The sequence below is a fragment of the Megalobrama amblycephala genome, linkage group LG5, assembly GCF_018812025.1.
Source record: "Megalobrama amblycephala isolate DHTTF-2021 linkage group LG5, ASM1881202v1, whole genome shotgun sequence".
Lineage (NCBI taxonomy): Eukaryota > Metazoa > Chordata > Actinopteri > Cypriniformes > Xenocyprididae > Megalobrama > Megalobrama amblycephala.
The window spans coordinates 17429933-17450149 of NC_063048.1; the positions used below are offsets into that span (position 1 = coordinate 17429933).

At 39.0% G+C, this 20217-nt stretch overlaps 1 protein-coding gene across 3 annotated transcripts in view; it reads right to left on the minus strand.

Moving 5' to 3' along the window:
* Nucleotides 1-966: 966 nt before the first annotated feature.
* Nucleotides 967-20217, minus strand: part of kif26ba (kinesin family member 26Ba) — a 109447-nt gene continuing 90196 nt past the window's right edge. For 2 of the 3 annotated variants that reach the window (XM_048190904.1, XM_048190906.1), the window contains 8 exons: nt 17104-17366; nt 11429-11612; nt 10306-10465; nt 8344-8515; nt 4836-8235; nt 3450-3652; nt 3219-3369; nt 967-2990 (listed from right to left, as the gene is read on the minus strand). In XM_048190904.1, coding sequence (XP_048046861.1) covers nt 2842-2990; nt 3219-3369; nt 3450-3652; nt 4836-8235; nt 8344-8515; nt 10306-10465; nt 11429-11612; nt 17104-17366 — 4682 coding nt within the window. In that variant the 3' untranslated portion in view covers nt 967-2841. The remainder of the gene's footprint in view (nt 2991-3218; nt 3370-3449; nt 3653-4835; nt 8236-8343; nt 8516-10305; nt 10466-11428; nt 11613-17103; nt 17367-20217) is intronic. The other variant, XM_048190905.1, reaches the window with a different exon arrangement.

Consider the following 20217-nt stretch of genomic DNA (forward strand, 5'->3'; position numbering starts at 1 on the left):
GCTGACTAGATCTGCTATGCTGCTGGATGAGTGAGAATACATCTAAAATGCACATGATAACATTGAAGTGAATTTAGGCTGCTGCAAGGAAACATAGGGAGAAACCCCCCGAGCAAATCTAGGCAGGTGGTGCTGGGGAAGGTGGAGGGCAAGCAAAATCCCACGGTGCGCTGCAATGAACTGATCCGATTCGAAGTCAGGAATAAATAGGTTATGTAGATAGAACAAAATGGAATGAATGGACGACCCATTGACCCATCAGCTGCTCGGAAGAGTTTCATGACTGAACATATATATAAGTAAAAGCATAAAATGTATATGTATAATTTTACTTAAAGGAAATATGGTTTTACAACCACTGAGGTATATACATATACTGTACAAATATATGTACACACATAGGAGAAAATCACATGTAACGGGTGAGTGATAGAAATCAGTTCACTTTTATTATTACCAGGAGATTTTTGACATTAAACATCAGATTCACTGATAAGATGTGTTATTGTCTGTATTAGTCCTCTCAGGTGTACGGTGAATTATCATATACTTGTAAAGCTCATAAATCCTCCTGTGTTCTTTTGATGTCTAATATAATTTTCTATCAAACTACATCTCTGGATGATGTCTGTTCATTAAAGCTGATAAAGATCCATCTTGTCTGCAAGTGTCGGGATCAGGCATATCTATTTGAAGAGATGTCTAAAATGAAACTGGGCGTATATTGAATTAAAATAATAACTGAATAAAAGCAGACAGACTAAAGGTTGCTTTCATTCCTTTTTATAAGCAATTCCATTAAAAGGCAGAAGATTCATGCTGCAGATTGCACCTGTACAAAAAACATGGTGACCAGCTAATAAAAAAAAGTAAACTTTAGTAGCTGAGAAAACAACCAGAAGTTTTAATAAAGGATTCAAGTGAAAATTATTATAATTAGTTGTGCAGAATGAAGCAGAAAAAGAATGCAGCTTCCAAAACGTCCTTTATTTACATCAGTCTCTGTCAATCAGACTCTTTTTCAGGCTCTGTTATTCCCCATAGCATAAGAAATCATGCCGACTGTCGCGGTATTAACATGAAGCAATATGTTGACAACTTTTATCTTCTCTCATACATCTTTTTTGTTTTTCCTTTCTATTCACATAAGATAGTGAATGGAGGCGAGGTTTTAGTTTCGCAACCATGTTCTTGAACATTAAAGCCCATTAAGGATGATATTCATTTCACGTTGTACTGCATATCACACAATGTATTAGTTGAACAATCCACAGATGCCAAAGAATGTTACGGGTTGTAATGAAATATTTCATGAATAAACATTGAAATTGCGTGTTCTCTCATCTCCCATGATTTGGCGATAGGTGTTTACAGAGAAATGCCAAAAAAGAAAACAAAAACTATGTAATATATAAACAAAAGTGAAATATATAAGTATATTTTATATATATATGGCATGAATTTAGCTACTGTACAATTTTAATGCATAGTGCTTTGCAGGCTAAATAAATTATAGAATATAAGCATCTCTGTCATACAGGCCTCCTGAGGTAAAAAATAAATAATATCCTTCATTCATTACATTGCCAAAAGCTCAAAAGGGCAGCAGGAATGTCGCTCCCCTTTGCTTTGGCGGGCGTCAGGGCAGGGAAGAGGAGTGAAGCAGGAATGGAAAAGCGTATGAAGTCTTTAGTTAGTACCAGAAACAGGCTATATACTCATCTATAAACGTTTAGAGCTGAAACCGTCTCAAGCACCATATATATACTGTATATATAAACAGATTTATACCAAAGTGTCAGCACACTGACAATGAGACCACATAGAGAGAAGGCCAATGACCAGACATATGCACCAATCTGATCTGGAATGCAGTGCAACAGACTAAATTCAACGAGTTGTATTTGACGAAAAACATTATTTAGGGAAGCTTTTCGTTTGCAGAAGCCAATTACTTAAAAATGTCCAAGAAGCTGGCATGCAGCAAAAAGCCTTTATTTTTTCACCGATATTAAAGATCCTTGTTGGTCCTGCCAGACTGAGGATTCTTCTCGCCTCTCAACCGTGACACGCTGGAGTGGCCCAGCCCGAGGCGTCACACTGCTGAAAATGCCAACATAACCGCAGGGGATGTGAAAAATCAATGAGCCAATGCCAGAATCATTCTTCTAGATATCGTGCTGTGCTATTTCATTGAATATGAAACACTCTATGTGGTCTCAGTGTGTCCAAGAATACAAAAAATAATATAAAACACACGTAACAGTTCGTTGAATGTGACTAGTGTATAACAATACAAATACCGAGACAGAATCAAAGAGATTAAACACATAATTTAACAAGCAGTGTTTTCATTTTCTTTTTACTTTTTAAACTTTTTTTGTTCGTATGCATGTTTTTTTTTAAGCTAGCACCATCTGTACACAAATATGGATTTTTTTCCCCCATAGATTTCCAAGATATTGAAGTGTTCACAAGGCACTTGTCGTCCTTTTTGTTGTTTTTCATTCATCTTCTTTAACGATTTGTTCTTTTATCCACATATGGCATTATAATTAGTTTGTTCACAGCAAGTGAGCAAGCCGTTTTCGCAAACAATGACTCCAAAGTTCCAAAGTGCTCATCCAGCTATGTGGGACAATGTTTTTTTTTTTTTTTTTGCCAACTCTCCAAGTCCAGCATTTTCTGTTCCCCACCAAAATCCATTTTAGAAAAATATTAAGCCTTTATATTTTCCCATTCATTTCAGCCATCATTGTAGTGATGAACTTTGTAACTTGCTCACATACACCCTGCTGAGCCTTTTCCACTTCCAATTGTCCATAACACTTGGCAAATCTTTTACCGTCGCCGACAGGTAATGTCAAAGCATGTGATCATCATCAGATGAGCTTTGCAGAAGTTGACACGGTTCTCCAGTCGTTCCGTGACAAACTCCAGAGCTTCCAAGTACTCCAGAGAGTCCACTTCAAATGTCTGCTGAAGGTCAACTGCAAAAGTAAAAGAAACGGATGTTAACTGACAGGAGTTGAACCACCACACTTGTACTTTTGTCATAATCAACATTTTACAATGCCTGCAGGTTGTGCAACTATTTATTGAATTTGCCCTTTAAATTTGTATATTCATACAGTACAGTACATGACTATCATTTCTTGAACTAGAAACTGTTCAAGAAAGTACCATTGACTGCAACCCAAAGTGTGCAAATCTCTTACATTCAGTTGTCCATTTCTCTGGCTCCAGCATCAGATGTTGTTTGGTTTGCTCCAGTTCTTTTTTCAGCCAATCATACTTGGCCCGCACCTCTGAGATTCTTTGTTGCCGATGCTCCAAGATCTTCAGTTTGGCACTAAAGTATACCACTTCCTGGGAGCACAACAACAATTCGTGAGACATCAATCTATAACATGTTCAAAAGAACTGCTGTAAAAACACAGCAGTCTTACCTTATTGCCTATGGTTCGCCTCCTCTGTAAACGTTCAACATCATCAATCTCATAAACCTTAATCTCAAAAGGTTCAGCTAAACCCCTCTGTGTGGGCCGGAGGGGACCGTCTACCCAGCGTACCCCTGGACTGATGACCGGCTTTCTCACAGGAGAGGAGGTGTCCAAAGTGAGGTTAGGGATTAGGCGGCGTCTCTGGGACCCTGGGGTGAAGCAATGTCATGTTATGACTACTATGTAAACACATTTTATCAATCAAAAAATCAAATGTCTTTGTAATTAAGTCTGTCAAAAAAAGTGTAAAAGTGTCACAGTGCTGAGCCAAAATTGTACCTACAGTACACGGAGCAGCTCTGCTACCAATTCAGAGCAGCTGTGTAATGAAAAAGACCACTGAGATAATAGCAAGACAGTATCTTATCTGATCAGTCTGGGGGAATGAAGTCTACTCTGAGGAATTTGCCAAAAGTGGTTTACCTATTTGCATAGAAATTGACAGTTCCAGGTCTGCTGATATGATTAAATCTGATTTGGAACCAAGGAACAAGGTCATTTTAATGTGTTTTAGCTTGTCATTTGGTCTGAAAACAGCACAGAAGAGGTCAAACTTTCAGTCTTCCCCTCATTTCCTCAGACAGAGATAGAGAGTGCTTTGAGTTCAGGAGAACGTTAGGAATGGCAGTTGATGTAAATTTGAACTGTGGTTGTGCTTTTATATCCTTCACCTTGCAAAGCCTTTTACAATACTGATTTTATTTGTGTGTACTGGTCAAGCTATTGTGTCTGTTGTTCCAGAGCCAGGATTTAAATTTTCAGTGTTCCCACCATGCAAAGGTTTGTGGTGCTGAGAAATAGGGTAAAATTCTTTGCCTGAGGAAACAGGAGAGGAGGTGTGTATTCAGGAATTTAGGCAGCACTAAATATTCAAAGACCACCCACAGCTAAGTTTGGCAACTGCTATCAGTCTGTATCATAACAGCTCTTCCAAACGTGTATCGAGGGAGTAAAGCTGTTTAAAAAGTTCTGTTTCTTCCAACTATAATCTGGAATGAGCACTACAAGCTTTGTAGTACAATCAATTTTGTTGAGCACAGTTCATTATGGATTATGTTAATTGTGCTGTTAAGAGATCTTTGTATAGTTGAAATTTAGAAAGATGAATGCCATGATAAGCTGTCAAATGCAATTGTCAGGCTTAAGAAACAGACTCTATTCATAGAAGAAAACAAAATTGAAAAATAAATAACCAAGTTCACAGAAGTTGACATTTTCTACTATTACAAACACACACAAAAAGTAATTTTTCATGTTAAATATATTTTTCATGTTGATATTCAGATTTTTATGTATAAAAAGCATAATTTTAATCATGTTATATTCACTTACCTGTATTACTTCTTTTCTTTGAATTCTTTAGGCTCCTGCGACCACTGACAGAACTGCTGTTCTCACTCATTGAGTCCTGAGCAGATGATGTGCTTCCTGTGGCCTCACTGTCTCGTATCATACTCTCATAGCCACTGCTGCCACCACTGTGGTAAAACAAAGCAGTCTTTCCCATGGCGGGAGGAAGCTCTCCGCTTAGCACACTGCTGTTGTCACTAGCGTGCCCGCTACTGCAACGGTGAGGCCTTCTTGGGGCAGTGATCTTACTGTAAGGTGAGGGTAAAGTATGGACCACTGGCCTTTCCTCTCCTTGGACTGCTGCTCCTCTCTCTTCAGTGTCTGAAGCTCCTCTACCTTGGGTAGTGCGAGAGCTGGCACTACCTTGTAGAAGCTCTGAGATTCGTCCATTCACTGCTCTTAAAGGTAGCTTAGATACTAACCCTGTCCCCTTGTTGCGACTTAGGGACTGGGTTGACCATGAATTTTGGTTCTGGTTCTTTCCATTGGGGGGCAAACTTGAGCTCCGGTTTACTGACTGTGGGAGGGACTTGGTGGAGAAACTTAGGGTTTTAGTGCTAGAGGTTGATAAGCTTCGAGCTTTAGGGCTTGCCATAAGGAGTTTGCTAACTGCAGAGATTTTAGATTGACTTGCTTTGGGTGACTGCAGTACATTGTTGTTGCCATTTGGTCCATTGGTGGGTGATGAGAGCAAACCACGGGTGATGCTCCTACCTGTCCTTGGCATTGTACTGTCTTTTGTGACTCCTCCTTTAGAGCCCAGAGAGGTCAAACTCTCAGCTCTCTCCAAGGAATGACAGTCATAATGTGCCCCGTGGGACCTCCCTAAGGAATTTGTCCTGTTTGCTAACTGCTCAAGTTTGGCACTGAAAAGTCTACTGCTCTCTACATTTGGTCCTTTATGTTTACCACCCATGTCTTCAGGTGTGCTACCAAGGAAAGATAGAGCATTTCCTGGATTATGCTGTGGGCTTGCGCGATTCCTCTGGTCAAGGCTAGACTTTCTTACAGGTGGCAACGGTGGGATTCCTTTCTGACGAGCAAAGATACCTTGCCTCCCAACAGAACTTCTTCTTTCGAGTGTGGCTCTTGGACTGCAGGGAGTGGAGGTGGTAACCCCAAGGCTTTTATACTCTCCACTCATGTACCGGTATGTAGAGTCTTCCAGATCATCCTGCTTATTCAAGCGATGCCATGCACGAGGGAGACTACCTGTCCTGAGGATGTCTGCAGAGTACACTGGAGTTATGCTTTCAGATGCATTGAAGACCATCTCGCAGCCATCCACCACCCGGTTCATGGAATCAGGGGAACATGAGGCTTCACTACTCGAGCTGTGCTTGTCGACTTGACACTTCCTTTTTACAGATTCAGATGTTCTCTTCTCTGATTTGACATCACAGACCATGTTCAAAGGCTTGGTCTCTTCATTGCCCTCTCTTTTCAACCATGGGTCATCAAAATTTATCTCACTTGAGATTGGAACAGGTGGGGATTTGGGATCATTGACTGGAAGGGTTCTGGAAAGCAAGTCCTGCACAACTATTGGCTTAACAGCAGCACATGGGTGAGTTGTGATATTGGTCTTAAAAGGAACATAGCCACCTAAGGTTGAGGGCAGTTTGTCAAGTTTGTGTTTTGTAGTTGTGTTTTTGTCATTCACTTCAGCTGTATTGGAATCACTTTCTTTGTCTGAATTCTTTTGGCCATTTGACTCAGGGAGACCATCAATGTCACCTTCTTCTTGAATTTCCAAAAGCCTGTCTTCGGCTAGTGCCTCACCTTGTCCAAAGCACTGCTGAGCAACAAAGCTATGACATGACTGGTCGCCATCACTGCCAGCACTCATTTCACTCAGCCATGAGCTGATTGAGGAACGACGACTAGCCTGGACGTCCCCTTCTATCCTGCTGAGAGGCAAGAATTTAGCAATGTTGACTTGTGAAATAGTGGCATTGGTAGTGCAGGGAGCAGTGGCATAATGTTCTAGGTCTTCACTTATGCTGCTAATGATACTAACAGGCCTTGAACCAGATGCCATGGCCTGCACTGAACAGTCACTATTAAAGCTGATAATACTGGTTGGTCTGCCATTTTCCATCACCCCACTGATTGTCAGCTTTTCCACTAGGGTGAACACCAGCTCATCCTCTCCATTGGGTTCCAAAGGATGTTCCAGCATAACTGTGGCTGTGGTGTCCTTCACATCTTTCTTATTGTCCAAAGGCAGCTGGGGAACATCATCACACAGTGTCTCAGCTGATCCGAGGCTATTGGAGGATGAAGATCTCTTTAGGACCTGTGGGCTCATCCCCACCGGAGAGGTTCTAGACTCTGGATTAAGCAAAGATTCTGTAGATGATTTTCTAGAGTCTAAATTAAGATTCTGTGAGGAGTGAGGTGGTGTACCAGGCATAACTCCTTTCTGGGTGTACACTTTGCAGCGTTGAGAGGGAGAGGATGGTGGTTTGTACTCTGAAGTTTTAGTAAGACTGGCAATTCCCAATCGAGGGGAACCCATAGGACGAGGCTTACTCTCACTGCTGCTCCCACCACTGATGGATTCTTTGCTGTCATGTAAACTAGAGCTCTTGGCTCTCTGCAGAGGGGTTAGTTGCCCAATACCACTGCTACCAGTCACACTTCTGCTGCTGGAGAGTCCACAACTGCCTGTTGAACACTGTGTCAGGCTTTCAATTATTGACTGAGCAATCTCTGCTTCTTCAACCACCTCACGGATCTCCTCCAATTGCTGGTCAGAGATCCTCTTGGGAGAACTGGATTGATGACCCCCTTTAATGACTTGACCATGGCCAGACTCAAATTTGGCAGCTTTGTTGGCAGGGACTTCTTCAAAAGGAAATTTCGTAACCTCTTCTCTTCCATCAATACACTCCAGCCTCTCTTGTAGCTCTGCAAAAGTGTTACACTTAAGACAGTCCTTCTCCTTCTTACCTGACTCTGCACCTTCCTCTGGCAAAGTTGGAAGTGGCTGAGGATGAATGGTCTGCAAAGATTGGACAGACTGTGAGGCCTGAGCTAGTGGGGCTACAACCTGTTGAGATGGTTGTGATGTCAAAGGATCCTTGCCAAGATCTGCTTTATTTTTATGTAGTGATGGGATGATAGGAACAAACTCTGGAGGACCTTCATTGTCTGTCAGCTCTTTGTCTGAAAGAGCTGAGCCATTTGGCCCCACATAGATAACTGTGTCACATGACTGCTCACTGCTGGAATAGTCTTCAGGGTCACTTGAGAGGTGTAGCAGAGGCATGTCTGAATCAACCACATTTCTAGAATGGATGGTTCTCAGCTGTGTTGGGCGACGCATTCTTCCTTCCTCACATGAGCTCTCACCACCAGAGGAACTGGATGTGTATTGCTACAAAAGAAACATTTGACTGCATTTTAACAACTAAACATAAAATACAATGGTGAATCTATCTATAAGATAATAGAAAGTTCAATAAAATAAAGGACAGGGTCATACCACGCTTACTTTAGCCTTCTTCTTCTTCAGCCTAAGAACACGAGAAGCAATTTGAAGGGTGGAAAGTGTCTCTGAGAAGTTGTTGGGTGACGAGGAAATGTGGGCTATCATGGTGGTGCGACAATTCATGTTTCCCAGGGACTCTCGTAATAGCATGGTTAGCTTACTATCTCTGTAAACAAAAATTAAATTAGTTTATTTGTGTAGAATGCCAATTGTGTAACCAGATGAATAATAGTGAATATGCATAAACTGTAAGAGTTAACCCTTTCAGAACAAATTTTATTTTTTAAATTGGCAGATGCATTCAAAATCAAGGCTTTTGAACACCTTTAACAAAATACCTGCACCACTTTTAGCAATTAGTCTAATATTCTAATAATACCCTTATTAATAATAAGAATGGATAGAGCCTTTTGGGGCATTTTGATTTGCTGACCTTGATTCAAAAAACCTCAGCTCCCAGACAGTTTCTTTTTAAAGGAAAGAGAGAGAGAGAGAGAGAGAGAGAGAGAGAGAGAGAGAAAGAGAGACTTGGATTGGCATTTCCTGTTCTGTCTGCCTTCCCTATGGCAACCATTAGAGGTGGCATATAAAGCTTCTTTTCAAGGATGAGTCAGCAAGCATTACAATATGCACATGCAAGTTCAGTTCTCAGAAATCAATTACCTATACAATAATTTGAAACAAAATATTGTCACGGAATACAGCGAGAGATTGTACAGCATGTGATTATGGTGATACTTTATGCTAATTTGTCTGATGTTGGATGAAATAAATAGATTAAATATGGTTAGTGAAGTGTGTATTCAATCTTTAGTGCTTATTAAGACAGTGACCTCATGGCTAACTAAGCAAAAATTATACAAGCATAATTTATCATCCATGATGTAGCAAAAACATACATTTATCAGAGATACGCCATTAAGATAACATTGACCCTTTGGCAAAATATGTGAACACTTTACGTAACACATATAAAGTGTTTCTGGTTATTGCTTCTAATATTGTGCCCTAGACTGAACAATGCATTCTAGTGTAAAATTGATAATTAATATATTCTGAATTGATAATAATTCAGAATTCAAAACAAGATTCTAGATTTGACATTAAATTAGAGAGGTTAAAACAGTCAATTAGAAAGATAAAAGGCAGCTAAAGTATTATTTAGCTCTTATTAAATCACTATCTAAAATTTGTGACTTTATATTCATTTGTGATACATGCATATTAATTCAATTTATCTTGAGCAAATGTTGCATTCCTCCTAAAAGGCCGTAAACCCTAATTATATCTCGGCACTCCAGAGCAGATACGTTTCCAGCCTTAAACCCCATGATGCTTTGCAATGTAAATTCACCATGATTAAATTAGGGAGCCATGGTATATAAATGCAAACGTGCCTTGAGGGATCTAAATGGAAGCGCTGCAAATTTTTAGGGGAAAAAAAGCTGCTGGAAGATGCATGGCACTTTCTCAAAGTTGTCTGTTTAACTCAAATTAACATGCTGCTTAAAGAAATAAAACAGCAGTTGCAGAGAAACGGTCTGTGTTAAGAATATTCAATGAATCCCAGTGAATGTGAAACTGCATCTGTCTCTATGGCTGCTTGGCACAAGCAAATTCACTTAGCTATCACCCCGGAGGAACGATAAAGGTTACGTTCTCTCTGCAGATTCAACGTAGCATTAGAATCCACTAATTATTGCTCACATCAAAGCCAGGAAAATGTCAGTTTGTATATATTATTCATATGAGGTGTGTTCGTGAAGAATTAACGGCATGCAGTGGAGATATTAACACTAAACATGTTGCATCTTTAATGAGTCGAGCGACTAGCGAATGACTTCCCCCATCAGAGTATAATCGTAATCTTGTCATTGAGGTTGCAACATAAGTTTAACCCTATGTGTTTTTGTTGAAATCATATTATGTGAGCAAAGTGAGAAGAACAAGTCTTACTTGTAAGGGATGTGCTTGCTGCCATTGACCAAGGCTAATATGACGTTCCCCAGGGCGGACAGAGAGAGGCAGAGTCCTGTAGTGCTGTCACGGGTCTTGCTCAAAACCTTCACACAGCTGCCCAGGTCAATGAGATGCAGTCGGCTCCTGCCTCCCGACACTAAGCAAAGGAGCCACACAGTCAGTCCTTTAACAGTTAAACTCTAATATGAGTTCCTAACATGTTCTTCTTCATCATTCTGATATATTTCATAACATTCTACTTTAGGCCTAGGCCAATCTAGTTATTGGTTCAGACACTATAGTGAGAATTTTAAATTTTCAACTCAATTGAAGTAATCGATGTGTTACACAATTATGAAACCTTAATAATTCCATTATTAAGTGTTATTGGAACCTGTTGGTAGACTAATAAAGATAAGTGGAACATAGTTAAAACTGTTAGTGTTAATTAGTGAAATCTGAGGATGACCCTTTATTTTCAAATGGCAGCATTATATCTCTACATGTTTCTATTGTGTAAGCTAACCTTTGCCATGGAAACCTCTAGAATGAATTTCATGCTTACACTAGCTTCATTATACACAGTTTGGAGGTATTTCAAGTTACTCAAATACCCTAAAAGCCCAAGCTAACACATCTGGTTTTACTTTCTGTTCACTCTTGGAAGGAGGCAGGACTCACCTGTGCCAAACAGAACATTTTTTGTGATGAGAGAAATTAGCACTGTTCTCCAGAAATAGTGAGCTTTAGCATGCTATTTTAGATCAGATTCTACATCTCACATTAACAATGGCACTTTTTTTTCCTGTTATCACACCCCTCTCTAAGATTATCAGCAACATACTATTTATAAACCATGCTAGCAGCATTTGGAAGTATAATGAGAAAGTTTGAAATCAACCGTGGAATAGAGCAGATACTGCTGATAAGTCTAGCGCAGCCGATCACCAACTTATTTTGTGTTTTCGATGCTGTTGTTGTCCATCATAAAAGTATCTTAACTAGCTTAACTGACAATAACCCTTTCCGAAACCTAAACAATAGGTCACAGACCAAAAACCAGTTGAGGACCCCCGTTGAGTCTCTACTGAAACTATATCTAGCCTATAATGATACTCACTTCCACCCTTGCCGGTTTTTTCCATCCGATACTGATAGATGTGTAGGGTGAAGAGCATGTGAGAGTTACGGTGCTCCTCTTCATCATAGTCTGGCTTACTGCTGTAGCGCGAAGCAATGGCAGCGTCCAAGAAGAAAGCGGCCTTCTCAGCCGTAGGAGCACGCAACTCGCTCTGATTCTGTAACTGAAGTAAAAACACAAAGGATGTAAATATAAATTTGGCTGAGAAACAGTACTGACTTTGTACTCCAAACATCATCAGCATCAGTAGCTAAGTTGTTCTGTTTGACCAATAACTGCCAGAAACGACTAAATATAACTAAAAATACCATACTAGGTTTACAGAATCAAGAAGCTGCTATCTACACTATAAATATGTCTATTTTGAGAGATTGGTCTCTATTGGTAAGAGATAAGTTCAAATTATTCTTAGATATTGATTCATTTTCCAGTTTATTTTTTAAATATGTAAAATAAATATAAATTTAATTGCAGCATTTGTTAAATAGTGTATGTATATACTGTATATACACAGGGGTTAGACAATGAAACTGAAACACCTGGTTTTAGATGACAATAATTTATTAGTATGGTGTAGGACTTCCTTTTGCAGCCAATACAGCATTGATTTGTGTTGGGAATGACACAAGTCTTTCACTGTGCCGAGATGGATTTTTTTTAGCCATTCCTCTTCCAGAACAGTGGCCAGGTCACTATGCTGGTTTTCTGACTTGGTGCTCCAAAATTCTCCAAAGTGGCTCAAATATATTTGACTGTGCAGGCCATGGGAGATGAACTTCTCTTTCATGTTTATCAAACTATTCTATCACAAGTCTTGCTGTGTGTATTGGTGCATTATCACACTGATACATGGCACCCCCTTCAGGGTACAATGTTTGAACCATTAGGTGCACATGGTCCTCCAGAATGGTTTGGTAGTCCTTGGCAGTGACGCGCCTATCAAGTGTAGTAGGGACTGCCATGATATTGCAGCCCAAACCATCACTGATCCACCCCTGTGCTTCACTCTGGGCAGCAACAGTCCAGGTGTTAAGACTCTTTGGGGTTCCTCCACACTGTAACTCACACAGATGTGGAAAAGTGAAGGTGGACTCATCAGAGAACAATACATGTTTCACATTGTCCCACAGCCCACACTTACTCTAATTGGATGTGGTTCGTCCTACATGGTGGCATGCCAACATTGCCCTGGATGCCATAGCTCTCAATACACCACAAAGACTTGCTGTCCTGGTCACAGATGAGCCAGTGAGACGCGCACCAGCAATCTGTCCTCTTTTGAACTCTGATATGTCTTGCATTTTGTTGTGTGGATTGCAATATTTTATGTAAAGCTGTGCTATTGCTCAACCTTCACACTCTGTACTTACTGATGGAATATAAAAACAATGAAGATTGGCCACCAGGCCATGCATATATAGGCGTGAAACCTTCAAAACAATATTGGTCAGTGTTTCAGTTTCATTGTCCAACTCTTATAGGCTCTATATCAGTCACCCTGCTCTCGAAGAAACCAGCATCAGTCAAAAAATGTCAAATTAACAGTACTAGAGAAAATAGAAAGAAATGATTGAGACACTGTCAGCTTAGTTAAAGGGTTAGTTCACCCAAAAATGAAAATTCTGTCATTTATTACTCACCCTCATGCCGTTCCACACCCGTAAGACCTTCGTTAAGCTTCAGAACACAAATTAAGATATTTTAGTTGAAATCCGATGGCTCCATGAGGCCTCCATAGGGAGCAATGACACTTCCTCTCTCAAGATCCATAAAGGTACTAAAAACATATTTAAATCAGTTCATGTGAGTACAGTTGTTCAATATTAATATTATAAGGCAACGAGAATATTTTTGGTGCACCAAAAAAAACAACAAACGACTTATTTAGTGATGGCTGATTTCAAAACACTGCTTCAGGAAGATTCGGAGCACAAATGAATCAGTGTATCGAATCTGCTGTTCGGAGCGCCAAAGTCACGTGATTTCGGCCATTGGCAGTTTGACACGCGATCTGAATCATGATTCGACACACTGATTCATTTATGCTCCGATGCTTCCTGAAGCAGTGTTTTGAAATCGGCCATCACTAAATAAGTCGTTATTTTGTTTTTTTGGCGCACCAAAAATATTCTTGTCACTTTATAATATTAATATTGAACCACTGTACTCACATGAACCGATTTAAATATGTTTTTAGTACCTTTATGGATCTTGAGAGAGGAAGTGTCATTGCTCCCTATGGAGGCCTCACGGAGCCATCGGATTTCAACTAAAATATCTTAATTTGTGTTCCGAAGATTAACGAAGGTCTTACGGGTGTGGAACGGCATGAGGGTGAGTAATTAATGACAGAATTTTAATTTGTGGGTGAACTAACCCTTTAAGTCTTAATATTAATATATATATATTCGGTTTGTTATTGGGCAAGAAAGTATTTTCATGTCAGCACAGCCTTGGGTATCACGTCTGAAGCTTGTACTGTGTGATAAGGCTGACTGTCATAACAACAATAAAAGTGGGGCCATTACAATTTCATTGCTGTGAGGTATCAGTCCAAGATGAGATTAGTGCAGATGTCTGAGGATTACAGAGACAGGGGTTGTCTCTGCTCGACTAATCCTCTCATCATGTATTAGCATTTCACCCAACAATGGAATCTTTATTGGTAGTAAATTGTCATGCTTTTTTTAACACTGTCCTCTGGGTGTATTCCCAGAAAACATGCAAAAAGTGTGCCAATATTGTTAAACTTTTATTATTATTATTTAAAATCTGTGACCATCTTAAAGTGAATCAGCAATGAAAAGAAAAGCATGAATCTTTGGCATCGTGTTATAATAGATCTTAAAGCCGAAGTGTGTAATTTTTACATCACTAACAAAGAAAATAGCAAAATAATGTCAAAACAAATTCCCTGTCTACCATTGGTCAGGCAAACAGAAAGTCAGAGACTAAACAGTGGTGTTATTGTTAACTAAAACTATTAAGGATACTTTTCGGTAATTAAAATGAAGCTGAAATAAAATAAAATAAAATAAAATAAAATATAAAAATCAAATGAAAAATTACAAATGTTGCCTTGGCAACCAGAGCATGTAAGTGAACAGTGTGGCGCTCTGATCAATATTCCGCTCCTCTATGCCAATGCAATCTGCTCAGTCGTGGAGTTATGATATGTGTGACTTTAAAGCAATATATTGTATAAGTAATGGATAATCCACAGCTAGCTGTGTATTAAATGATTTTAATGATATTAAAGGTGCTAAAGAGGATGTTTTGTTTTATACATTTTTGCAATATTACTTGAAACTGTCTTTACTAACTGATAAAAGACTATTTATTAGGTGCACCAAAAGGAATAAAATTAATATACATCATCTGTGCACGAGGTAGGGCCTTAAAAACATCAGCCAATCGTTTACGTGATCATCGCGTAAACGATTGGCCCTCTGGCTTGTCAATCACTGCCGTGACGTTACTTGTGAGAGACGTGCGCGGCTGCGCCGCATGCAATGTTTTTGTCAGGAGACAGGAGTAACATCTGCAGATTATGAGTTTCCTGCGGTGAGTCCGACATCATGAATCCACTAACACGACACAGCGAATGCCGGTGGTAAACACTCGTGTTCCAATACTCCTGCACGAGTTTTGGGAGGCGTTCCCTTGAAATGAGCTGTGAAGGAGGGGGGTTGTTCTTACGCATGCGCTCATTTCAAAAACTCAGTAACAGTCTTTGGTTTCTCAGTCGATAAAAAGATCCTCTTTAGCACCTTTAAATTATTTTAATGCATGATGTGGAGGCAAAGAGCCACCCGATGCAAAGCGAGTGCATTCAAATGATTTAATGCACAGCTCACCGTGGATTATCCCGCTTATACCACGGTCATTTGCCAGCACTGACAACTTAAAGCTGTTGTTGATGTTTGCAGTGCAATATTTGACCGAAATTAGTTATTTTCGTCAGTTATGGCTAGTTAGATCTAGCATTCTGCCCGCTTTGAATCAGACACAGAGATAAAGTAGTGCGTAAGATTACATTTCTTTGAATTAATGAATTATAGCATGAGATATAATTATAGCACAACAGAGATGTGTGTGTGAATTACCTGGGTCTGTTCATCATCTCTTCTATTAACAACGAAGCTGTGAGTTTAGTTACTTCAAAAACCAGAGATGTTACCCCCTTGTTGCTGAGAAATATAATGTTGTGATTCAATAGTGAAACTATTTTCTTAATAAAAGTAGCGATGCAGCTTTGATAAGTTTGTTGTGTGCTCCTGAATGTTTGTGTGTGTGTGCAGTGCAATCTCCGAGTGACATGTGCGTCTTTGTGCTTCAATGAAAACAGCGTATTAATATAGAACGGTGATTAAACTGACTTGGAACTACCTGTGCATTAAACGGTTTTATTGCACACTTTCCAGCCAATCAGAATCGAGTATTCAGACATACCATGGTATAAAGTGGTATAAATAAACATGACGTGACTGGATGCTGCTGAATTACAGAGCTTGTGCAAATATATCCACATCACTGTGATCAGATGCTTTCTTTACTGCTCTTATTGAGAGGAAGCACATATTTGCATATTCATCTAAAAGGCAGTGTGAGCGGCGTCAGGATGTTCACTAACAGAAGCTATACCACTGCAACTTCTTTTTACCCCTAAGCAAAGAACAACAACAAAAACTTTGCTGTGAGTATATCACAAAACTAATCTTTGCTTTGTTTCTCCACACTCCCTTTCAATTTCTTCTCCTTTGTTCTTAACTTTGATGTTTACTGTGCATTAATGTATACGGTTCTCAACTGCATTAAATTAATATTTGAACTCCATAACCTTAGACCTATTGCTTATTTCACAGATTCTCGAGAGGAATCTTCAGAAAAGCGCTCTCCATTCCAGAGGAATTATTTCCGCTCCGCTTACATGTGTTCACGCCAAGTCGTAATTCCCGTGATTACAAGATTTCAACTTCGTTCACATCCTCTTAGAGCTCGAAATTACAAATTACAAGCTGAGAATTTTCTGAGAGCTCCTACTTGTGCCACATGACATTTATTTATGCGTTATAGCCATAGAAATGCATAATTCCCAGTCAAGGACAGGAACAGTTCTGAGCAGAACGTCTCGTGTTGTCATCTTGAAATTATGGTAATTGCAACATGGCGTGAACACAGCAAAATAAGTCATAAAAAAATAATTATAGAAATATAAAAAAATTAAAAAAAAACTAATAAAAATGACTAAAGCACATAAAATTACTAAAAAATTAAAATGAAAATAAAAACTGAAAATATAAAAGCCAATTCAAAAATATTTCTAAATACAATAATAGTATCTAAATAATACTAAAATAACTGGCCCCAAAACCACACCAATGGTTGAGACATAGTGCCAAAGATTTTACATTTTTTTACGGAAATCATATTAAAATGGAATAGACATTTTAACATTGTAAAAATTACACACTTCTCCTTTAATGTTACTTATGTTATTTACATCAAAATAAAATTTGAATAAAATGCATATTTTAATATCTATTTTTCACAGTATTTTAGCATCAATCAGTGATTATAACCCCTTAAATGAACAATATACTGTATAATTAAAGAAATGTGAACATCATTAATGATCAGAAAGACTATTTTACCTGCATCCCGCAGATGGGGTCCTCGCAGAGGTAGACTCCTGGAGACTGGCCGTCCTGCAGACTGCCTGTCGCCACCTCTGACAACAGATCTTTCAGGTTCTCGTCTTTTCCCCAGACCTCCACAGCCGACACTCGTACGGAGAAACGTGCGCCTGTCTTTTCCTTGCACTCGTTGATCAATTTGAATAGCCAGGAGATGGCACACGGGATGATCCCGAAACTCTGCATGGAATCGTCCTTGCCAATCATAGTGTAGGATTTGCCTGCAACAAGACCAAGAGTCGAGTTGACGATGGATTGCTTTGCGTACAATGATTGGCAAGTATAGAGTGGAACGGTACAGTAGAAATAGGTCAGGTGCTAAAAGCCATGGTGTCTGTTTGGCCTCAAGAGCATTACACCAATATGTGTGGTCTATTTCACACTTTCTAATGTGATATTTAGCTTCCATACCAGCACTCTGGCATAAACCACAGTGACAGATGTCACATGCACGCTACACCAAAACATTCCAATACAATTAAAAATCCATTACAACTGGAAAATTGACAGGATTAATGTAATTGTGCTTATAAATATAGTTGGAAAATGTACCGTGCCTAATCACAAGAGTGTTTTGTCTGCCTTAAATGGGTTCTTGTTTCCAGAAAAGCCCGTTGTTTGACAGTACGCTGACATTTGCCATATGTCGTAGTGTGGTTGAGTAAGCACATACGCCATGTGGGCAGCACTGGGCATTAAAAGCAGGTTCACCCGCAGGACCAGAACCGGAACAACAGCCTGTTGATTGGCAGCTTCCCTGGATTCATTTCTGGACATTGCCCTCCACACAGTCACATGCATAAATACCCCTGCTGTTGACATGAAAGGGGCCACTAAACAAAGCCATATGTCACAGCACACATTCAGACCAGATTTAACTTCAAAAGACGGATTCCTCTAGTTTGGGTTGGTTAGAGAGTGAGAAACAGAAACAGAGATGATCGAGTGTCTGCTGAAATAGGACAAATATGCTCATTTGCACGGTTCACGGTGATTCAAACATCACAACTGTTCATAAATACAAGCCAATCCTGCAATTGTGCAGATGCAGCCGATTATAGATTTATTCATGATTTAATATGATGCAAATGGGGCAGATTTTTCATACTTTCAGATTATATGTACATATCATTCTAATAATTAACACTTTAAGGAAAATTTAAGGAGGTGTTATACTATTGCCATTTCACACAGTGTTATTTTAGTATTATTCATATACTATAATAGTAAAGTATTAGTATTAATATTTTAATTAGTTTTTTATATATATATTCATATCTTTTACTTAAGTTTTAGTAGTTGTGCTTTTGTCATTTTATTAGCTTTTTTAAATATTTGTATTTAGCTTTCATTTTTTATTTCAGTTTTAGCAATTTAAGGTTTTACCTTTGCATTTTTCACATACAGACAACAACATTGTCAAATTGATCCTCGTTCACACAGATCCACGAAAACGACTAAAATGCTGCACTATTCATGCCAGACCAGTAGTTGGCGATATGACTTTGTAAAGAAAATCTACACGCCTATAGACTGAACACATTATATGCATGCGCATGACATCACCTTTTTCACAATTTCACTTTTTTGTATTTTACACAGAGACGATAATGTTATTGTTTTCAAAAACTTGCACTTTGAAACCTGTTTTCAAAAGCTTGCATTTTCAGGCCCCCAAAACTCCATCGTCATGTAAATGAAAGGCCAAAACAAAGAAAAAGTTTTACGTTTTTAGTTGAAAACAGTGTTGTGTAAGTGGTCCCTTAGTTGCTGGTTGGCTGGTGGGCGGGCAGTGAGGGGTGATGGGGGTTTGTGATGTCATGCACATGCATATTACATGTTCAGTCTAAAAGCGCATAGTGTTGCTGGGAGTCTTTGCAAAGTGACATCGCCAACTACTGGCCGTTTTTAGTCATTTTCACGGATCTATGTGAGCAGGGATTGTTTTGAAAAGCAAAGGAAAAACTTTTCAGTTTTTAGTAAATCGTTGTCATGTAAACGTACCCTAAACCAAAAAACAACATACACATGACAATGACATTATACCGGTTCACCCAGGTAACATATAAGTGGTCATCATGATTACACTGCATTAAAATCCATTAAAACACATAACAGAAAAAGAATAGTTAGAACATTTCATTGTAGACGTAAAATAATTTATTTAAACATGAGTTAGTTCAATTACATTTATTTATAATTTATGTGCTTTATATTTATTTTTATTATTATTTGTTTTAATACATTTTACATTTTTATGTAAAGCATTGTAACATATCAAACCTGCTCTGTCAAAAATGGTCTTTCACATCAATTAAAGTCGCTGGGCTTTTACTTCCAAGCGGAAAATAAGATGGATGCTCTGTAGCAGGTGAACTGAGAGTCAGTAATTCAATCAGACTGGATAGAGAGTGGCATGATTGGAAGGCAGAGCTTATGAGATTCAATTACTACAGCATCTCTCTTAAAAATTTTACACACACAAATCCATTATGGGCTTCAGCTTGTCCTTCAGTTTTATGGATTTTGACTTATTGCAATAAAGCATAAATAAGCCTCCAGGCTGATCAAGCAGTTTCAGGACAGGAGATAAAGCTTCATTTTAAAACACTGCTAGAGTATTTTAATATTCTCCATATGCCATGTGCATCCTCACAACCAGCATGGCATACAGGATCTAGAGGTCAGAGGGTACTATGTGTGGTTATTAGTAATTCTCTCTCTGGTTGATTTGAAGGATAAAGGCAAAAAAAAAAAAAAAAAAAAAAAAATCTGTGTGTTCAAGCCAGTTAAAAATCTTAAAAGATTGTGTATTAGGTTTTCATGCACTACAGCACCAATGGTGACCAGGGGTTGGCTCATTGCACTGCACAAGTTCACCATGACTCTTTTGTTTCTTGTTTTATACAGCCACAATGTAAAGCCAAATGTCCAAGATGATTACTTTCAAAGCCCTAACAGGCCAGTGTCTCGGTTATTACAGCTAGTTAATTAGCTTTGGGCATCTGACCAATGAAATCACAGTGGAATGCTTTTACAGTGATGTATGAGCCGGTCTTTGGTTTTCGAGTA